Source organism: Phyllobates terribilis, unplaced genomic scaffold (assembly GCF_046119375.1).
Source record: "Phyllobates terribilis strain yellow unplaced genomic scaffold, ASM4611937v1 Scaffold_8__6_contigs__length_399053987, whole genome shotgun sequence".
Lineage (NCBI taxonomy): Eukaryota > Metazoa > Chordata > Amphibia > Anura > Dendrobatidae > Phyllobates > Phyllobates terribilis.
This window is the reverse complement of record NW_027362768.1, coordinates 86,937,786-86,960,432: the sequence shown is the minus strand read 5'-3', so window position 1 is coordinate 86,960,432 and position 22,647 is coordinate 86,937,786. Positions and strand designations below refer to the sequence as shown.

At 43.3% G+C, this 22,647-nt stretch overlaps 1 protein-coding gene across 2 annotated transcripts in view; it reads right to left on the bottom strand.

The window, feature by feature from the left end:
• LOC141156753 (dimethylaniline monooxygenase [N-oxide-forming] 2-like) overlaps positions 1-9,507 on the bottom strand; it is an 84,502-nt gene extending 74,995 nt beyond the window's left edge. Inside the window, exons 1-3 of one of the 2 annotated variants that reach the window (XM_073643101.1) lie at positions 9,328-9,507; positions 3,968-4,008; positions 3,731-3,867 (exon numbers count right to left, since the gene is read on the bottom strand). In XM_073643101.1, the coding sequence (XP_073499202.1) occupies positions 3,731-3,856 (126 nt within the window). In that variant the 5' untranslated portion in view covers positions 3,857-3,867; positions 3,968-4,008; positions 9,328-9,507. The remainder of the gene's footprint in view (positions 1-3,730; positions 3,868-3,967; positions 4,009-9,327) is intronic. The other variant, XM_073643102.1, reaches the window with a different exon arrangement.
• Between the last annotated feature and the right edge of the window lie 13,140 nt (positions 9,508-22,647).

The following is a 22,647-nucleotide window of genomic DNA, read 5'->3' as shown; positions in this document are numbered from 1 at the left end:
TTCGAAGCATCCATTGTTTCAGCAGCCTTCACACTGGCCTTTTTTGCAGCATTACGGGTAGGCGAGTTGGTAGCACCAAGCGCAGAGCGATCAGGAGGGTTGACAAAAAACGACCTGCTTATACAACATGGGTGCTTAATAGTTTGCGTGCGTATATCCAAAATAGATCAGCACGGAGTTGGAAGTTGGCTATCGATAAAGGCCATAGATAATGCCTTTTGCCTAGTACAGGTCGTACAGGAGTACATAGAGAAACACCCTGTGTGTACGCAGTTCCTGGAACATCAGGCACATTCCTTACGCTCTATCAATTTAAAGCAATGTTCAATTCTTGCTTGAGGAACCTGGGCATGGATGTGTCACAGTTCGGGACGCATTCTTTTAAAATCGGGGCAGCAACCAAAGCAAGCATGTTGGGACTGAGTGACAATACAATAAGTAATCTGGGGAGATGGAAATCATCATGCTTTAATACTTATGTACGACCGGACTTGTTAGTAAAGCCAGATGATATCGTTTTATGTTTGTTGTTTCCGCAGACAGCTCAATTCCCCATGTATGGATCCTGGGACACTTTTACATATATTGGGCCGAAAAGAGGGCGATGATTCGGCCAATGGGATCCACGCTAGGTCAGACGAACACAGTAGACCACTGGGAAAGTTATCGCAGCTTGTGGTGGTTGGAGGTGTTGGGACAAGTCTAATCCATAAGTCAGAGGTGCAGAGGTCAGGTGGTTTTAGTTATCCATGCGGGCAGCAACGACCTGGGGAAGATAAAATTGGCTGAACTCCTCAGCCTAATAAAAACAAACAGACTGTGCCCGGTTTAAGGGGTTTTTCGAACAACGTTGTGTTTTAGTGTGGTCGGAAATAGTGCCCCGACAGATCTGGAGAGGAGCCCGCAATCCCTCAGCCCTGGAAAGGGCACGTAGGTTGTTGAACATGAGGGTCTCCCGCTTCATACGATCTACAGGGGGGATAGCAGTTAGACACCGGATGCTTGAGGGCGACAACAGCGATCTTCTGCTAGTTGACGGGATTCACTTAAACTACATTGGCAATGACATACTGCTGTCTGGCCTGAGAGATGGTGTGGAATACACTTTATTTTTGTTGGGTGGCGGTGGTCGGAGGGTCGAGGAGGGGTCTCGGCCTCCTCCCATGGCAGAAAGTTTTTGCTCCTAAATTACATGCTCACTGGTGGTAAGTGACAGGCATGTGCCTTATAGGAGCATAAACAATGGTGTTATATAAAAGAAATGTTAAATAAAGCTGTGGCCACTGTTTTATCCAACAAAGCTGGTTAACTGTGAATTATTAAATTCGGTAAGAGCAACATCCGAGAGATCAAGAGCATGATCAAAGCAGTCTTAAGAGCAGACAGTCAGTTACTACATGTCTCATACTGGTATGGTCTCCTTTTATTTAAAATTAAGCTTTGAAGGTAACTTCTCAGGTAGATGAATGTCCGGCCCATAGATCTTAACAGCTCATTTATACATTAAGAAAAATATTTAATTTCTCTTGAATAAGATATTGGATTGTAGATATCAGTGTCATTTTATTCAACTCTCTATGACCTGCATGCTCATACACATTAGGATGGTTGATCCTACATTCAGATTCCCTTTTAAGAGCTGTATACATGTTTTTCAACATTTTTCACGAATACCACATGTATCAATTATAATCTATGGTGCAATTCACTTGTCTGTTTTTCAATGGACTGAGGCGTGTCCATGCAAAACAAGTGGAGACATGTCCATTTTTTCTGGCAGTATGGATGACAATGGTCAGTACAAGTCTATAAGTCCATGAAAAACACATACAGCACACGGATAGCATCTGTGTGCTCTACATATCTAACATTGCAAAAGATAGGAGAAGCTTTTATATTCATTCAATTCTTTATCCATCCGTGAAAAAAAAACACTGATGACACACTAATGGTAAAAACAAACACGTGGATGACACACTGACTGACACCAGTACTATTTTTGCACATACGTGTTTAAACACGGACATGTGAATGAGGCCATAGGTTGTTTTTAATGATGATGATTAGTTAGGAATGCAGGCATCATGAAAAGGAACTTTCCCTGGGAAAGTACTGTAGATTGCAGGGCAAAAGCTCTTTTTTGCATGTGTCTTATTCCTTCTTAATACCACAATGCTGCTACAGAGAACACAGAACATACATCACATCAACGGATGCTACAGTCAGATAAAAAAAAAAAAAGGAAAACCTAAATTGTGGTATAGAAGCTATCACTACCAGGGTCGGACTGGGGCACCAGGATACCGGAGAATTCTCCGGGGGCCCGGGTCCTCGGCGGGCCCCTGAGCAGGACGCATGGGGCCTGCTGGTTAACATGGCTGCCGGTGCACCTGCATAGGGGTCCGAAGGAAAAGGGGGAGGCCCCTGCAGTGCGGCTGAGGGCAATCTGGCCTGCTTCGTGGACCCCCAGGCTCTGGCAGGCCCATGGCCAGATTGCCCTCATAGTGTGTGGCGGGCAGGGAGCGATGCGATTCCTCCCACTCCGCTGCTGACGGGAGGAAAATGGCAGCTGCCTGACATCACAATGCAGCATGGGCCTGTGTCAGGGAGAAAGATGCCTGGCAGGAAGCAGAGGACGATGCTGCGGGGGAACGAGCAGAGAGGGCAAGTGTTTTTTTTTTGTTTTTTTCTTTTAACTAATACAGTGGTGATTGAGGAGGCGTAGGGGGGGGAGATGAGGGAGAGCAATAGTGATGGAGGAGGTGGGGCGGGGGATATGGCAATGATGATGGAGGAGGTGCGGGGGGGGAACAATAATGGGGGAGAGCAATGATTTAGGAGGTGGGGGAGAGAAATGATGTGGAATTATTTGGACCCTATATGCTGTTGATATCTGGTCTGGTCACGGTGTGGTGGTATTTCTCACTTGTATGTGGTATTATTCGGTCACTATGTGGTGGTAATATATAGTTCAGTCATGGTGTGGCAGTATTTCTCCCTTGTATGTGGTACTATTGGTGTTGGTATAGTGGATTGTGTTGTATATGGCAGTCTCTCTGATATTAATTAGAAGATTCCTTATTTCCATTAGTGATTAAATACTTGGAACAAGGTGCACTTACAAGGGTTCTCCAGGGAAAACAAGTAATCACCTCTCCACAGGATAAGTGATAAATTAGTGGGGATCTGAATGCTGGGACCTTCACCGATTGGTAGAATGTGGAGCTTTTATCCCCATTAGACTGGAGCTCATGTGTGACTTGACCACTAATCCATTCATTCCCTCAGTGGCTGTTCTTGTTTTTTCCTGGAAGCCCCAAAGAGAATGAATGGAGATGTGATCAGACGTCCCACCTGCCGCTGCATTTTAAAATGGGGATAACTTAGTGTCCTGTCAGGGACAAAACGTCCCCATTCTTCTCATCAGTGCGTTTTCCAATGTTCGGACCCAAATGATCAATAAGTTACTACCTATTTTGTGGAGTCCATGGATCGGTGATAACTTGTTTTAACCAAAGAACCCCTTTAATGCAAACTAACATAATTGTACTTCCCAGTTATAGTGTGGGCACAGTAGATGTACAGGAGCCGCCTGTGATTTACAGTCGATGCTACACTATAACAAGGATAATGGCTAACAGGTATTTGCATGTTGCTGTAGGGTGGGCCCTGAGGATCAATGCCTCCTGTGGGCCCCAGACACCCTAGTCCGACACTGATCACTACTTACAGTAAACCTCCACAGCCCACCGATATCATCGCTCCTTTCAAAGCAGGTGGGTTCCAACCCTTCATCCAGGCAGCATTTAATGGATGGCAAGCCACTTATGCCTGCTCCAATTACGGCAACCTTCATATTCACGGCAACTTAAGAAGAAAAGTTCAGAACAACAAAAAAAAGTTAATATAGCCACATTTATTCTTAACAATATTGTGCATAATTACAAAAAACACACACACACTTTACCTTTATCAACCTCAGTAAAGAAGGATAAAATATTGGGACATCTGAAGAACAAAATAAATACAAATTTAAGGATAGATATGGCAATTCTTTAAGAAGCACATTCAACAGAAAGGGAAAAAAATTAAAAATTGCTTGGGTTGGAAGAATTCTCTTTTTTTGTAAAAAACAAAAAAACAAAAATGCATGTGCAAAAACACATTAGGCTGTATGCCCACGATCAGGCTATAGCAGCACATTGGAAGCAGAGTATTTTTGCTGCGTCCAAAACACTTTGTCTAATCACGCAGGTAAATCTGCATGTGTTCATTGAACAATGCAGATTTACTGCATTCTATTGGTGAAATTTCTGTTGTCGAGAATTGTGTCTCCGCAACAGAAATTGACATGCTGCGGATCATAAACCTGCGCCACGGGTGATTTTATGTGGCATCAAATAGAAGCACGGTGGGCATGGGATTTCTATAAATACCATCCACTGTGCTTGTATTTTACAACAGAGCATTTTGCACGCAGTACAGGTGAGCTGCATCCAAATTGCTGCTATTACGGATTGTGGGCATGCAGCCTTATAATTATAAGGGCTTCCTTAATAATACCAATATACTGCAGGATGCAGACAGATCATGGTGATAAAATGCAGATGGAGTACAGCTGCAAAATACTGATGAACAAGCCCTTAGGGTATGGTTACTTGTTTTCTTTCCAGAAGTTCTTGGAGTTAAAACACTCCAGAAACATCACATGATCTTTCATGATTGGAGAGTTTAACTACTGGGTATTTTCAGTTTTCTCAGGAACTTTGTTGCAAAATGTCTTCAAATCAAAAAATCATGGATTTTGAACTGCTTGTGATTTTTTTTGGAGAGTTTTTGCTCCAAAAACCCCTGAGTAAAAACTACTGCGTGAACATACCCAAAGGGTTCATTCAGACGTCAACATTTTCTTCAAACAAGAAAAATGGACATATTACTTTGGCCCAAGTATCAGTTTTTCTTGCTCGTGGAGACACACACACACTATGTACAAATGCTATCCGTGACAAAGCACAGATGGCACTCATGAGAAAATCAGATGTGTGAACGAGCCTTAAGACTCGTTCACAAGATATTTCTATCTCCTTTAGGCCACATTCACACATTCAGTATTTTACCTCAGTATTTGTAAGACAAAACCAGGAGGGTAACAATTAGAGGAAAAGTATAAGGGTATGTGCACACGATGCAGAAATGCTCAGGATTTTTTCCTGAGCGTTTCTGCATCTCCCTGGCAGGAAAAAACGCATGCGGATTGTACATGCGGATTGTGCATGCGGATTCCTGCCAGGGAAATGCGGAAATGAAGCGTTCTTCACCTGCATTTCCGCATGCGGGTTGACAAGCGCTTCCCAAGCGATTTTAGCATCACTTGGAAAGTGCTTGTCAACTTCACACTATATAAATCCATGCGGGTTGCATGGATTTATATAGTGTGTGAATGTCAAAAAATAAAAAAATAAATAAATAAATATATACTTACCCTCCGATAGCCCCCGGTGTCCTGCTTCCCTTCGTCCCGGCTGCCGGCAGTGTAAGACTGAAGGACCTGCCGACGTCAGCGTCACGTGACCAGTCACATGACTCTGACGTCAGCGTAGGTCCTGCATTCAACCGCGAAGTGCCCGGGAAGCCAGGAGGACGCTGGAAGGTAAGTAATATATATATATATATATATATTTTTTTTTTTAAATGGTACCTGGGTCTGGATGAGAGTCCTCTCATCAAGACCCGGGTACCATCCGCACATTAGAACGCATGGAATGTGCATCTACATATACAGTGATGCAGATTCCATGCGTTCTAATGCAAGTCAATGGCGGCGAAAAAGCAGCGTTTCCGCAAAATTAATGGACATGCTGAGGATTTTTGATCGCAGCGTTTACGCTGCGGAAAAATCCGCATCATGGGCACAGCACATGCGGATTTCCATTGGGGAACATTGCTGCCCTTCTACCATGCGTTTTTAATGCGTTTCCGCAGCTGCAGAAACACATTAAAAACGCATTGTGTGCACACAGCCTAACAAACACGTCACCACTTCTGTATTTATCAAACACTCCTGGCTTTGGCTTACAAATACAGATACAGAACGTGTGAACGTGGCCTTAAAAGGAGCATGGCAGAGACTACAAAATGTTTGCATTTTCATTTTTATTTTTCCCTTTCACCATATAATAAATATTTTTATATTTTATTAGTTTGGGCGATCATGCAAACAGCAACATACCAAATATGTTACTTTTTCTTTGCTCCCTAAACATAAATCATGAATTGAAGGAATGTATACATTAAGAAAAAAAATTTAATTTTTACTTAGCTTACAGGAGATTTGAACCGGAGATCATTTATGTAATATATTGTGCGGTATTGATAAATGTACCATCTTCAATGAAACAGAGCCACAGCCTGGGCACCATGAGAGATCCCACATTGCAGACATATAGGCCATCAAAAGACCCTCAGCTGTCATGGCAACCAGTTGGCACCCCTGTGATTATGTTGCGCAGGATACAAAAATGCCACCATTTTTTAAGCCTTTCAAAAATCCACTGTCATGCTTGACATCAGCATTTATAAAGTTAAACTGATGTGACAGGAGATAGCTGGAACCAGACAGCAACTACAGCTATGGAATACTACATGAGGTGGGCCATAGGCCACGACCCCACCATCAGTATTCCGTCAGTATTTTTTCTAAGGAGTGGGAGCCAAAACCAGGAGTGAGTGATAGATGGTGATTTTTTTTTATTTTTTATTATATCTTTTCTCTGATTGTTCCTCACCTGGTTTTAGCTCCCACTCCTGAGAAAAATACTGATCGAATACTGACCAAATACTGATAGTGAGGCCGTGGCCATACAGTAAGAGCGCATGGCTGCCATACATCTATAAAAGTAACTTAACGTAATTTATAGTAATATATTTCTAAAGCACAAACATTCTCAGCACTTTACAATTCAATAAGGCTGTGTGCCCGCAATAGGATTTATAGAAATCTCATGCCCTACAATGTTTTGATGCTTTTTATTGTATTTTTTTGGTTGGTATTGCAGAATGTCAAGTGTTTAAACACTCCAAAGAAAAAAAAAGATTAAAACACTTGACATTCCGCAATACAAGTACCCATATACTACAATGGTTGATAAGCATCATGTTAATAATTTTTTTCTACTAATTTTAGTTGATTCCCATATTAATGGGTATGCTTATGCATGTTCCTGACTATGGGATATGCAGACTGACAAGTATCTTGAATTTTGTCTTTTGATTATATGAATAAGGATACAAACTGTGTATACAACTGCATACCTGAAAAGTCTATTGCTTCTTTGGGACATTATTTCAGAGCCTAGAGATTGTGTGATGAGCAATATATGTATACTGAATCTTATGTGTTCCTTCATATTGATGGATATTGCTTCCTGCATAATTTGAGTAGTTGCTAAATGTATTGTTTCATCTATACATTTGTATGGATACCTCAATATGATATATTATACTACTGGCAGACATATACATGTTTTATATTTTGATTACACATACATGGTATTCATGAATTTTTTTTACTATCTCTGCTATATACTGATTATAATTTAGGTGTGTAATAGGGTATTCAGGGATAACAATGTTGAGTGGGGGTGCCATATCGCTAGCATTAGAGTGCCAACGTCTGTGGCAAGGTAGGGTAACTGGTAGTAAATTAATAGCCCCCCATATACCCTATCATAATATATTTGTATTTTTGGTCTACCCTGGATACTCTACTTTTTACCTAGTCACATCTCTATAATATCATTTTTTTGGGTGTCTTTTTGTGAGAGTTTTGTGCTTTTTAATATAAATGATAAAGGTTATTTTTTAGGGGTCTATCTTTTTTGCTGGTTCCGAGGTTCTTGAGGCCCTGCTGTTTATCAATATTTTGTTTTCTATTCTATATTTGTATCCCAAAGAAAAAGTGTTTCAATTATGCAGTCATTTATATATACCTGAAACCCCCACTGAAAAATACTACAGTTTGTCCCACTTAAAACCACATCAACAAAAAAATAAAAAAATGATGGCTGCCTAATAGAGGAGAAGGAAAAAAGAAAAACATTAACTGGTTATTAAGGCCCATTCAGGGATTAATAATATATCTTTGAGAGAGGTCATCAATGAAAAGATGTCATCAACATGCATAAGAGAATCAGAGCACACTGAGGAGAAGATGGAGACCAAAGTGTCTCCATCTTCTCCATTGTGTCAGTGTGCAGAAATCAGACTGCATTCTAATGTTATCTGAGTGCAGTCCAATGATTTCCATGCACTCATTGACTTGCATGGCTGAGTGCTATTTGAAATATTGGATCGAATTGAAAATGTGCGTGACCCCATAGAATAACATTGGTCCAAGTGTGATCCGATGTTTTGTAGGATCGCACTCGGACCGAAAATGCGGTCATCTGCACCTGGGCTAATGGCAGTGCTAGACATCGGACCCTCACATATCTGATATTCATGATCTAAGAAGTATAGATTCACTGACACATTATTAGATGAAAATCAACTTTATTAGAAAAGTTCATCAATGATTTGTACAATTAAAATAGAAAGCTTTTTCAATTGTTTTTTTTTTTCATTACAAAATTAGCATAGAAAATATATTCTAACCTCTAATCAGTTAAACCTGTTCAATCTCTTAAAAGAGGACCTGGTACCAGATCAAAAAGTGGCCAGTTTTTTGCTCTTGTGAGGCCATGTACACATTCAGTATTTGGTCAGTATTTTACATCAGTATTTGTAAGCCAAAACCAGGAGTGGGTGATAAATACAGAAGTGGTGATGTGTTTCTACATTTCCTCTGATAGTTCCACTCCTGATTTTGGCTTAGAAATACTGATGTAAAATACTGATCACATACTGAACATGTGAACTTGGCTTTAGATTCCTGCTACTCCCCTGAGTATTCCGATATTTTTTGTTTATTTTTTTTAATCCATAGGCTCCTTTTAATTTAATGTTTATTTTTATTATCTTACCAACAGGGCATGGCACAAAAAAAAAGTTGAAAAGTCTATAGAGCAACAAGAATAAAATAAGAGCAAAACTTCCCACTTTTGATCTGGTAACAGGTCATCTGTAAATACCCATTCTTCCAATCACTGTCTGATAATATACATATATTACATCAAAATGTTAATCTTTCATATGAATTTACTGTAATTATAACCACATATGCATTAGTTATTTTCCAGCCGAAAGGGCTGATGTCCAGCGTCTAAAATCAATCTACAAAATATAGGAAAAACAATAGAAACAAGAAGAGGCAATTAAGAGTATACTTACTGTTTGAAGCCTGAACTTTCTTTTCAACAGACTAGAATTCTTTGCTACACAAGAGTAATGCTAGGGGATACAATTAAGACTAGAGAACAAGATGATCCTCTTATAAGACATAATAGTTTGAAATGTTCCCTTAGGCAGATGTGATGAAATATATTACTCCACCCAGTAAAAAAAATCTTTTAGTGCGGTGTAGTAAACACAATGCAACATCCTGTATACAAAGCAGAGGGAAAGTCAGGAGTACTTCATTTAAAGCACCACTCATGAGATTTTTTTTTTTACTTCTGGAGTGTGCTTAAAATCCAAGTCTGATACTCACCTTCTGGCGTTTTCATCTGTTTTCGCCCCCACTCCGGTCCGTCTCCTGCAGTTTGTGACCTGCCGGCTGCTCCAGTGTTTCATGTAGCGAACCGGAGGTCACTAATCAATGTAAGTCTGCTAGAACCTCGTTCTGGCTCTCATAGACATGCATGGAGAGCTTGTGATGTAGCTTCTGAGTTCCGGCCAGTCAGAACCTGCGATCAGAAGATGTCACCACAGCGGAGCGGTGCTGAAAAATGGGGGCCCGGTACAGGTGACTTAAGTTTAAAGCACCACTTCAACGGTGAAAAGAAATGCTGGAGTGGTGCCTTAAAGGGGCTGTCCACTACTAAGACACCCCTTTTCATACCCCACGCTTGGCCCCGATAAAATAAAAAAGCTTATTCTCACCTCTCATGCCGGCGCCGTTCCAGCAGTGTCTGCACCTGCGGTCCGGGGGCTCTTATGCGATTGTGGTAACACGTGACACTGGCGCCCAATCAGCGCTAGCGTCACTGTCTCCACCTTCATACATTTTGAACATGAAGAGGAAGTCTGGGCTGCAGCTAATCTCTCATTTCCTCTTCATGTTCAGATCGTACAAACGCGGGGACGGTGACGCCAGCACTGATTGGGTGCCGGAGTCACGTGTTACCACAACCGCACCAGAGCCCCGGGGAGAGCGAGTGCTGACAGCATGAGAGGTGAGTATAAGCTTTTTTATTTTATCGGGGCCAAGCGTGGGGTATGGGTACGGTTGTCCTGGTAGTAAACAACCCCTTTGAGGGAATAAATGACAGAATAACAATTTAAAAATGCATGATAAGGGAGTACCTTGATTATATGTATGGTATATAAATAATACCAAGAAGTTTTTAAAATGTATGATCAGAATCCAGATAATAATAAATTGATATTATATAGATGAATAACAATACATAAAGTGACTTCAGATATGTAAACAATTAAAGAAAAGTGACTAGTACAGTGACATGCTGCATGATTGAACTGTGAGGAAATGTTATGCCCAACTGATAATCTAAAATAAAGTGCAAGTGCACACCACATTGTTGCATTTCATCATGCAGGAATGTGAAAACATGTATGTGGCAACATGAAAAAATCTGAAGAGAACATTGAATATATAAAGTAGGTACTGACCCCTATACAGAGATGTTGTGCCCCTCTGCACAACACAATGCAGCACCCTGTGTACAAAGCAGAGCACCTAAGTGCGATACCTACCAGCGCTGCATTAGGACTTTTGTGTATAATGGTAAAATACCTTTCTTTAGACCTAACTTAGCAATGGGCAATGCGCCAAGGACAGCACAACATGACAGATTTACGAAAACCTTGTGATATCTGCATCCATAACTGTAAAACTTGTGAGCTATTTTATTGGTGAATTCATTACATATTTTGAATCTGCAGAACAACATACTAAGTTTTGTTTCTTAAACAACAGTATCAAGGTCCCAGGGATATGTGTAAAATGTGGAATATAAAGAATCTGAACAATGTATATGTGGAGCTGGGTTACTTTGAGGGTTATTATTTGGGTGTGTGGCACCCTGCTGTGCACAGGTACCACAGGACCCAGGGGGCATGGACGGACTTCTCCACAAGAGGCCCTCATTACATACAAACACCTCCACCCTTCCACCTCATACCACCAGAGGGAGCCCGTTAGGGATATACAGTGGTGGCCAAAAGTATTGGCACCCCTGCAATTCTGTCAGATAATACTCAGTTTCTTCCTGAAAATGATTGCAATCACAAATTCTTTGGTATTATTATCTTCATTTAATTTGTCTTCAATGAAAAAACACAAAAAGAATTGTCCTAAAGCCAAATTGGATTCAATTCCACACCAAACCTAAAAAAAGGGGTGGACAAAAGTATTGGCACTGTTTGAAAAATCATGTGATGCTTCTCTAATTCGTTTAATTAACAGCACCTGTAACTTACCTGTGGCACCTAACAGGTGTAGGCAATAACTAAATCACACTTGCAGCCAGTTAACATGGATTAAAGTTGACTCAACCTCTGTCCTGTGTCCTTGTGTGTACCACATTGAGCATGGAGAAAAGAAAGAAGACCAAAGAACTGTCTGAGGACTTGAGAAACCAAATTGTAAGGAAGCATGAGCAATCTCAAGGCTACAAGTCCATCTCCAAAGACCTGAATGTTCCTGTGTCTTCCGTGCGCAGTGTCATCAAGAAGTTTAAAGCCCATGGCACTGTGGCTAACCTCCCTAGATGTGGACGGAAAAGAAAAATTGACGAGAGATTTCAACGCAAGATTGTGCGGATGGTGGATAAAGAACCTCGACTAACATCCAAACAAGTTCAAGCTGCCCTGCAGTCCGAGGGTACAACAATGTCAACCCGTACTATCCGTCAGCATCTGAATGAAAAGGGACTGTATGGTAGGATACCCAGGAAGACCCCACTTCTTACCCCGAGACATAAAAAAGCCAGGCTGGAGTTTGCCAAAACTTACCTGAGAAAGCCTAAAACGTTTTGGAAGAATGTTCTCTGGTCAGATGAGACAAAAGTAGAGCTTTTTGGGAAAAAGCATCAACATAGAGTGTACAGGAAAAAAAAAGAGGCATTCAAAGAAAAGAACACGGTCCCTACAGTCAAACATGGCGGAGGTTCCCTGATGTTTTAGGGTTGCTTTGCTGCCTCTGGCACTGGACTGCTTGACCGTGTGCATGGCATTATGAAGTCTGAAGACTAACAACAAATTTTGCAGCATAATGTAGGGCCCAGTGTGAGAAAGCTGGGTCTCCCTCAGAGGTCAAGGGTCTTCCAGCAGGACAATGACCCAAAACACACTTCCAAAAGCACTATAAAATGGTTTGAGAGAAAGCACTGGAGACTTCTAAGGTGGCCAGCAATGAGTCCAGACCTGAATCCCATAGAACACCTGTGGAGAGATCTCAAAATGGCAGTTTGGAGAAGGCACCCTTCAAATATCAGGGACCTGGAGCAGTTTGCCAAAGAAGAATGGTCTACAATTCCAGCAGAGCATTGTAAGAAACTCATTGATGGTTACCAGAAGCAGTTGTTCGCAGTTATTTTGGCTAAAGGTGGTGCAACCAAGCATTAGGCTGAGGGTGCCAATACTTTTGTCTGGCCCATTTTTGGATTTTTGTGTGAAATGATCCATGATTTGATTTTTGCTTCATTCTCTTTTGTGTTTTTCCTTGCAAGCAAATTAAATGAAGATAATAATACCAAAGAATTTGTGATTGCAATCATTTCAGGAAGAAACTGAGTATTATCTGACAGAATTGCAGGGGTGCCAATACTTTTGGCCACCACTGTATATATGGAGGGTGGAGCCAGGCAGCTCAGTTAGTTGTTTTAGTCAGACTGAGAGAGAGTGTGAGAGCGTGCTGACGCTGAGAGCAGCGAAGACGCAGAGCATCTGCTGCTCAGTTCTGAGGGCCCCGAGTGTGGCCGAAGGCAAGAGGAGAGAGGAGTTGAGGGGGCAGAGGAGCATCATAGGCTCACTCCAGTATACAAACCGGACACCGGGTCCGTGCCTACAGGGTCGCTTTATACCCAGTAGGGATCACCGGCATTCCAGGAGGACTACAAGTCCCTGGCAGACCTGAAGCTAGACCCATCACAGGACCAGGAACCACGAAGGCCCCAGCGTTACCAGGGATAGTGGTTGCCAGCAGAAGGTCCTACTACCGAGCGACAGGTGAAGGAACAGCACGACACATAAGCTAGGCCCAGTTGCAGGCTGGCCAAGAGCATACAGAGAGGCAGACACGGACCAGGAGGCCTTATATCTGCTCACTGGGGAGATGTCCTGAAGTGCACCTGTGGCGCCCCTGAGGGTTCAGTCGCCACAAGGGGGGATTCTGCAGCCTGTCAGCAGGTGTAGTGTCTCCTCACCCAGGTAAGGAAGGTACACTGGTCAGGACCCTGATCTACATTCAACACTACACACACTCCTGACGTATGGGAGGCAAGTATGCACCATAGTGCTGCCTCAGCAGGATCACAAGTGAGGGGACCCAAAAGTAGGGGGAACCATGTAGTGGGTGAAGGGTAGAACACAGTTTTAGTTTGCACACATAATTTGCTATTTAATAGCCAGCCATCTTAGGCAAAAGGTTCTTGTCCTTGGTTCCGTTCTCGATTCTGAGTCCTATTGATGGAGTGTGATCTTCACAGCTGACAGTGGCCATGTGTTGGAGCCTGCAGCATGTTGAAGATGCACGGTCCTCGTGCCCTGACCTTGACACGAGGAGTGGGTATGAGTTAACAGTGTCTCTGCCCCGGTCAAGTTCCCTTGCTCAAGAAGGTTGGGAGCTATAGTGAAATAGCTCCACAAGCAAAAGGATCCCATGGACTATGAACGGAGCGGCGTACGCCACCTGTACTCTCCATCCTGGCCCTGCCACGGGGGTTCCTGCTGCAAGAGGGGTACCGGCCCCCGACATCTGACTTTGAAACTTCATGTCTCTGTCAGAGAAGCCCGGAAGGATCCCGTCGCGGGATGGACGGAACAGCAATTGCCGCCGTGCCCCAAATCTGTGCATAGTCCAGAGGGAGACCCAGCCTTTGCACGTACGTGGACAGGAGAGGTCGAAGGGGACAGTTTAGGAACACTCAGAGGGTCCTGATCGAAGTGCCTGAATATCCTGGGTGCGCTGAGCCCTCGTCTCTGGTGACCGCAATGATCCGTGAGGAGCAGGGAGAAGCCTTGCTGCTGCTTACAAGAACGTGAGTAAAAGACCTGGAAGACTACCCCTAAGGCCTCTGGACTCTTTATTCTGCACCGCACCACACAGCACCAGGGTATTCCTATAACTACTCCTTCCATCCTCCTGCTCCCCTGCCCTGAGGCCCTGCTCCACCTGTGGGGAGTCATAACATCTCAAGCTGCCATAACATCCAGCCTCAGAAGACTGCTAGCAGCGCTGGTGGCGCATCACCATACACCGCAGGTGGCGTAGTCTCAATTCCACCACTCGTCCTCACCAACACCGATAGCCCATTAATTTTTAAATGTTACGGCCCTGGGCACGGAACGGGTCCAGGCCACGGCTACATCCCCCTCGTCATCTGACCCGGCTCCGAGTACCCCCATCATCTTCCCAGGGCAGGGCTGCGAGCGTCACACACCCATCCTACTGAGTACCCTGTACCATACCTGACATCCGCACCAGTAAACGTATTGAAGTGAATCCCCTGTCTCTGTCAGTTACTCCTGCCACGCCATCTGCATGCACTACAAGTCCCAGCATCACCACCATCAAACTCCACACCGCCCCGTGGGCCCGCTCCACCCGTGGGGAGCAGAAACACCTCAGCTGCCATCCCGTCACCCCCCGGAGGTCTGCAGCAGTGCTGGTAATCCTTACCAGGTACCACAGGTGGCGTCACAAACTATTTATTTTTATCCAAGTTACAATCCCCCTTTTTGGTTGACCGCCCTGGGCCACGGACCGGGCCAGCCACTGTGACATATCCCTCACCAGCATCCATAGGCCCGGCTACCGAGTACCCCACAGCCCTGGGAGCGCATCAGGTGCACTCTTCATCTTAGGTCTCGTGCAGATGACTGTATAAATCGGACGAGTGCTATCCATGGTTTTGATAAATTGCATTTGTCCCCATTTTATTCCATGGGGCTGTGATTTTTCCTTCCGACCAAGTGATCCAAGGAAAAAAATTGCAGTATGCAAGATTTTGCCTCCAAGATTCAGATGGCATTCGCTCATGCATGTCTAGTGCGGACCGATTTTCATAGACTAACATAATAGAGAGGGTGGAAAAACTTTTTTTTTTTTTTTCTCCATCTCCGAGAAAATTGGCTCCCACTCTGATCACGCTCTCATCAAACTCTGATCAGAGTCTGATTAACATAAATTGGACCGATTTTCTCGAATGTGAGAAAATTATTGTCTTCACCTTCCCTTGCAGATACAGTTGCCATCAAAATTATTTAAAGTGAACCTGATATGTTCTGCCCATGGATTGGGCAGCATGTATCAGGTACTGGCTGTACAACCTTAGCCAAGTATAATTGACTCTGAAATACTATGTCACTTCAGAGCAAAACACAATCTAATAGCCGCCGGGGATTGAGACACATGGCATATTAATTGGACAGTTGGGTCCCTGATGGCTTCTCCTACTCGCTACCCTGCATTGACAGGCCTCTGCCTACGTGCACGTATATTCAGAGACCTGTCAATTCAGGGCAGCGAGTGGGGAGAAGCCACCAGGGACCCGCCTGTCTGACTAGTCTATAGCGCAAGCTTGGTCCTATTAAAATTATGTTTTTCTCTGAAACACCAACGTGTTTCATAGTCTAACATACTGTACATAGCTGTTTTCAAACAGCCAGTGCCTGATACATGCTACCCAATCCTTGGTTAGAATGTATCAGATGTCAGATTCTCTTTAAATCCCATTGCTTATTAGGTTTACAAGCAAAACATAAACTTTTTTAGTATACAATAAACCAATGAAATAAGAACACCACAAGATGTTACTTTTTTTTAAACTCATTCTATTGAAGATTATACAACATAAAAACATTACATCATAGAACAAAAGAACAAACAGTACTTCTCATTGCTTATTAATTCTGTCTTGCTAAGGTTAACCTTGCCCTTAACATAAAATGAGTCTAATAACTTATCCAATACCATAACACAGGGTTCCCCAACTCCAGTCCTCAAGGCCCACCAACAGGTCATGTTTTCAGGATTTCCTTAGTATTGCACAGGTGATGGGATTGTTGCCTGTGCAGGTGATGGAATTATCACCTGTGTAATACTAAGGAAATCCTGAAAACATGACCTGTTGGTGGAACTTGAGGACTGGAGTTGGGGAACCCTGCCATAACACACCCAGGTCAGGCACCAAATATCACATACTTTATCATGAGAGAATACTCCTTATTGCCTGGGAACTAATGTGAGTCAAAGGGGAATCAAACCAAGGCTTCCATGCCTTATCAAATTTTTCAGCTCAGTTTTTATTTTTATATACCACACTCTCCATAGGAAGCCACAGTACTTACCATATTGAACCAGTGTAAAATTCACAGAGGTCTTCTATCCATCCATCTCATGGCGATAGCCTTGTGAGCCAAAAACAATGTTTCCCTGAAAAGAGTGCAAGGATAGTGAGGCCAGGTCTCCTCAAAAAGGTTTCCTAATAAACACATCTTAGGGCAGATTTATACAGAGGATTATATGATTTTGATGAGGATAACTATGACCTCTTTCCAATGGTTTTCAATATGAGGGCAATACCACATCAGGTGTATAAAATCTGCAGCCTCTTCCCCACACCTATGGCAATCTGCAGTGGTGGATCTACCCACTTTATATAACCTGCTAGATGTCAGACGGCATTAATGGACTGTATACATTTGGACTAGCTACTATTAATTGCTGGTGAAACATATTGTGGGGAGGTCAAGGCCTCGCTCCACTCCTCCTCTTATAAAGAGGGTATTACTGTCCTAAATTTGGCCTCAACCAACAATGGCGATGAGGACCATCTCTTGCTTAGTAACTGGGTGAATAAAAAGGAGATCAGCCCATTGGGTCCCTGACTCCTTAGAATCCCAATCAGGTGGTATGAGAATATAAGAGAATTTCCAATGGCTGGGAACTGGGTATTTAGGGCATGTCTTAGTTGCAGATACCTAAAGAAAGCATGTCTGGGGACATAATAGAGCTGTTCAAAATTTGCAGTCTTGTGTCTTAGTCAACAATTTTAAGATAAGCATCTTTATTCAACTCACATTTCATTAGGTTTATTAGTAATATTTTCAAATTTTATGATGTTCACAATAAATCAATAAAACAATAACAACTTTATTAGCTCAACGCAACTAATATAACAAGCAGTTTCTCCAAATTCATCAAAAATGCCACTTTTAATTGCAACTATAGCACTAAAATAATTGAACTCCTACATGACAAGTTGCGTTAATATTCAGTAGAGCACCTTGGGCTGTTATGAGCTGCTGCAAGCATGATGCAAAACCAGACACCAGCTTCTAGCAGCATTCCCATTAGGAATCTTAATTAGTGATGAGCGAGCGTGCTCGACACTGCTAAGTAGTCACCCGAGCATCTCACTGCTCGACATGCTCGGCAAGTATTTCCGGGATGTTCGGGTGGGAGCTCAGGTCCCCGCCCTGCATGTTTGGCGCTCTTTAGAGAGTTATTGAACATACAAGGATTGTCTGCCACTCACTGTTATGCTGTAGCTATGTTGGTTGTGGCATTACAGTGATTGGCTGGCCGCACAGTGTCATCGAGTCTATATAAGACCTAGTGCCCCTAATCTCGTCACAGTCCACCCCAAAAACAGAGTAGGGAGAGGTGCTGCTGTGTGAGGGACAGAATTAGTGGTGAAATAGCTAGGTATGGATATTCCACACCAAGATACATATCCATCTGAACTAACAGTCCTTCTGAGGACTAATCCAGCTGCATATATTCAGTAGTGATAGCAGGAGTTAGGCAGGCAGAGAAATTTGTGAATACTATGTAATAATGGGGAAGGGCGTAGCCTTCCCTTGGTACTGAGATAGTTAAAGGAAGTGTTCCTAAGTCGGACCTCTCTAACTGTGGTAGACCAAGCTAAGGGGGTTAGCTTTAGTGGTCCAGTTAGTAGAGTAGAGGGGGAACTTAGTGCCCGGATCAAACCTTGAGTGATATAGATCTTGTTCCTGGCATAATTCATTGTGGGCTGCAGTACCTGTAAACAGCCACAAGATGCCACTGTCCTGGGTGCAGATGTCAGGTTGAGTCTGCTAGCAGTGTTACAGACAGGAATGAGTTAATGCTGTGTGATCACAGCTCACTGAGGGTGGGCACATTAGGAAAATCTCTGTTTAGTTTCCAGAATCAGGAAGTGATTCTTCAGTAAGAGATTGGACAGCAAATCGTTCAGGCAGCCTGACTATAGTGGCTGCTAGGGTAGACGGGAGCTCCATACCCTCAGACAGTGGGATCACTAGTGCTACAGTCTCCTTACGCAAAAGCACGAGTCCTGTTAGCCACCCGGAGAAACTCATCAAAGGTAGTGAGAACTCGGGGCACTTCTAGTCTGCAGGAAGCAGAGGAAGACAAACAGGACTCCAGGCTAAGACGTGGGGGAGATATCGGATCCAGGTCACTGTCAGTGTTACAGAAGAGTCTCTTGGGCCAGAGATTAGAGTCACAGAGATGCTTCACTTAAAGAGGGAACCAGGGCTGAAGGAGTTACCAGCGCCTGTGAGAGAGATGATAACCTGTCGGGCCTTATCCATTATATCTGCCTGTAAATATTGTATATATTCCTCTTCCCCAAGTAAAGTCCAAGTTCTGGTTAAGAACCTCGTGTCCTCTGAATTTATTGCTGCCTTGGTCCCAGAAGAGAAATGCCTGGAGACAGCCATGATCAGATGGCTTGAAGTAAGTGAAGAGCACTACATACACAGCCACACTTCAGAGGGAGGACACGTATTGTCTGTAGGGTGCCATAGCGAGAGGGGGCTACAGCTCGCCCACGACTACCTCGCTGGGGCACCTTACAACTATAACGCACAATAGTGTCCATTGCACGTTCTGTCTGCTTCTGCTGTTACAGATATCCATAGACATAGCCCCAGATATCAGGGGCCAGGGCTAATTTTTTTTTTATCTTAATCCTGATAAGTAGCTTAAAAAGCAATTCAAAGTACACCATTTTGCTGCTCCATTTGCTTGTTAGCAGAATACAGACATTTTTTTTTTCATTTTATTCACATTGCTATATTGTAGAAGCCGAGACAATTTTCCATCATCACATATGATTCCATATTACTGCCGTAATAATGCAGACATTTTGTGGAGCGTGCCAAATGTACTCGGTTTAAAGTCAGCCAGCTGGGTGTTGTTGAACCTATTCACACTTGTCGCTGAACAATACTATACTAAAAGGCCACAGCCTAATCCATTTTCGTCATACCTGATCCCATATTACTGCTGTAATAATAGACATTTTGTGGATGGGACTCATTCACATTGTATGTTGCTCAGACGCAGCTTTGATTGTTCCATTTTCTCCCTGTGTAGATTCTTCTTCTCTGACTCGGAAAATTGGGTGAAGTGCCCTCCTTGCTCAGTAGATTTTTTCATTTGTAGTCAATAAAGTATTTTTTTTTTAAAATATGGTCTGTCCTGGAGGTCACATAGCAGGCATGAGTGTTAGCTGCGAGCCACAGGCTGTACTTCTATCACCCTGAGTATACAGAGTGGCCGCTGTAACCGCGCCCCCGGCACTGACTGTTACTGGTTCTACATTGAGGGCAGCTGTCAGTCAATGCTTGGGGCGCGGTTACAGCGGCCGCTCTGAGGGTGACTGAACCTGCTGTGCCCCAGACCACATGACTTCCCCATCCTGGTCCCCCATCATGGTATATGCTCCCTCATCCTGGTATATGCTACCCCATCCTATTATATATGCTTCACCATCCTGGTATATGCCCTCCCTTCTGGGTATATGCTCCCCCATCTTATTATATGCTCCCCTAGACTGCTATATGTTCCCCCATCATATTATATGCTCCCCCATCCTATTATATCCTCTTCCATAGTGGTCCCCCATCCAATTATATGCTCCCTTTTTCTGGTCCCCCATCCTATTATATACTCCCCCATTCTGGTCCCCCATCCTGGTATATGCTCCCCCATCCTGGTATATGCTCCACCATGCTGGTATATGCTCCCCCATTCTATTATATGCTCCTGCATACTGGTCCCCCATCATATTATATGCTCCCCCATCCTATGATATGCTTCACCATCCTGGTTCCCCATTGTATTATATGCTCCCTCATCCTGGTCACCCATCCTGGTATATGCTCCCCCAACCTGGTCACATATCCTATTATATGCTCCCCATCCTGCTATATGCTCTCCCATTCCAGGCTGCCATTCTATTATATGCTCCAAATCTTGCCTGCACTGCTTTTGTTCCATACATACAGTGGGAAAAATAAGTGTTTGATACACTGGCAATTTTGCAAGTTTTCCCACCTGAAAAATATGGAGAGGTCTGTAATATTTATCGTAGTTACACTTCAATTGTGAAAAAAATCCAGAAAATCACAATGTATGATTTTGACATAATTAAATTTCATTTTATTGCATGAAATAAGTATTTGATCAACTACCAACCAGCAAGAATTTTGGCTCTCACAGACTTGTTAGTTCTTTAACAAGCCCTTCTACTCTGCACTCATTACCTGCATTAAATTTCACCTGTTTAAACGCCTTACCTATATAAAAGACACTTGGCCACACACTCAATTAATCACACTCCAACCTCTCCACCATGGCCAAGACCAAAGAACTGTCTAAGAACACCAGGGACAAAATTTTAGATCTGCACAAGGCTGGGATGGGCTAAAGGACAATAGGCAAGCAACTTGGTGAGAAGGCAGCAAATGTTGGCACAATTATTAGAAAATGGAAGAAACATAAGATAACTGTCAATCTTCCTCGGTCTAGGGCTTCATGCAAAATCTTGCCTTGTGGGGTAAGGATGATTCTGTGAAAGGTCAGGAATCAGCCCAGAACTGGACCCGGTCAATGAACTGGACAGAGCTGGGACCACGGTCTCAAACATTACCGTTAGTAACACACTACGCAGACATTGATTAAAATCCTGCAGGGCACGCAAGGTCCCCCTGCTCACTCCAGCACATGTTCAGGCCCGTTTGAAGGTCGCCAATGACCATCTGGATGATTCATCCTGGATGATCCTTCCCTCAGTAAGAGAATTGAACATGAGTCCTGGCTGGGTCTTCCAGCATGACAATGACACAAAACACATAGCCAGGGCAACTAACAAGTGGCTCCGCAGATGCATTTCATGGTCTTGGAGTGGTCTAGCCATTCTCCAGACCTGAACCTAATAGAAAATATTTGAGGGAGCTGCAACTCAATGTTGCCCAGGGACAGCCCCAAAACTTGAAAGATCGGGAGAAGATCTGTATGGAGGAGTGGGCCAAAATCCCTGCTGCAGTGTGTGCAAACCTGGTCAAGAACTACAGGAAACGTCTGACCTCTGTAATTGCAAACAAAGGTTTCTGTACCAAATATTAAGTTCTGTTTTTCTATTGTATCAAATACTTATTTCATGCAATAAAATGCAAATTAATTATGTAAAAATCATACAATGTGATTTTCTGGATTGTATTTTTAGATTCTGTCTCTGACAGGTGAAGTGTACCTACTATAAAAATAACAAACCTCTCAGTTCTTTGTTGGTTGGAAAACTTGCAAAATCAGCAGTGAATCAAACACTTATTTTCCGAACTGTACATACATGCAAACAACAATAACAACAAAAAAACACTCCTTCTCACCTTTCCCCAATCCCCTGCAGCTAGTTGTCTGCGTTAAATATTTAAATAAGACACTTATTTTGAAGACACTTTGTGCAAATTTGTCTTCAATAAAATGGCACCGGAGATTGCGCTATGTGCAGGCACTAACTCCAGCGCTACACTCCTCATCCAGCCTCACCGGCGATCTTGGTATGTCGTCATAACGCCGGAGACCGCAGTATGCGGTCAGCGCCTACACATACTGCGATCTCCGGTGCAACATTTCTCCTCCCGTTCTATTAACGCTGGAAGCGTCCTTCTGACCCTGGCCACACTGCGCAGGCACAGTCTATACCACTTCTGACAGAAGGACGCACCAAGCGTTATATTATAGATGATAATCCTTCTGGTGGTAGAATAGTTTTACAATCGTGGCACAAAATTCTAAGTGACTTTATTGCAGAAAATAGATCCCTTGATTGAAAAACCACAAATTATATCAACGTTTTGACCCGTTTGGTCTTTTTCAAGATATTGAACGCTGACGCATCTGACGCGCCCCTGGGCCTTCGTCGCGCGGCATCGCGCGCACGGGAGCTTACCCGGAGCCGGATCTGTTGAGGGTTGTAGTCTCGTGGCGGTGACCCGGTCCGTGCCCAGGGA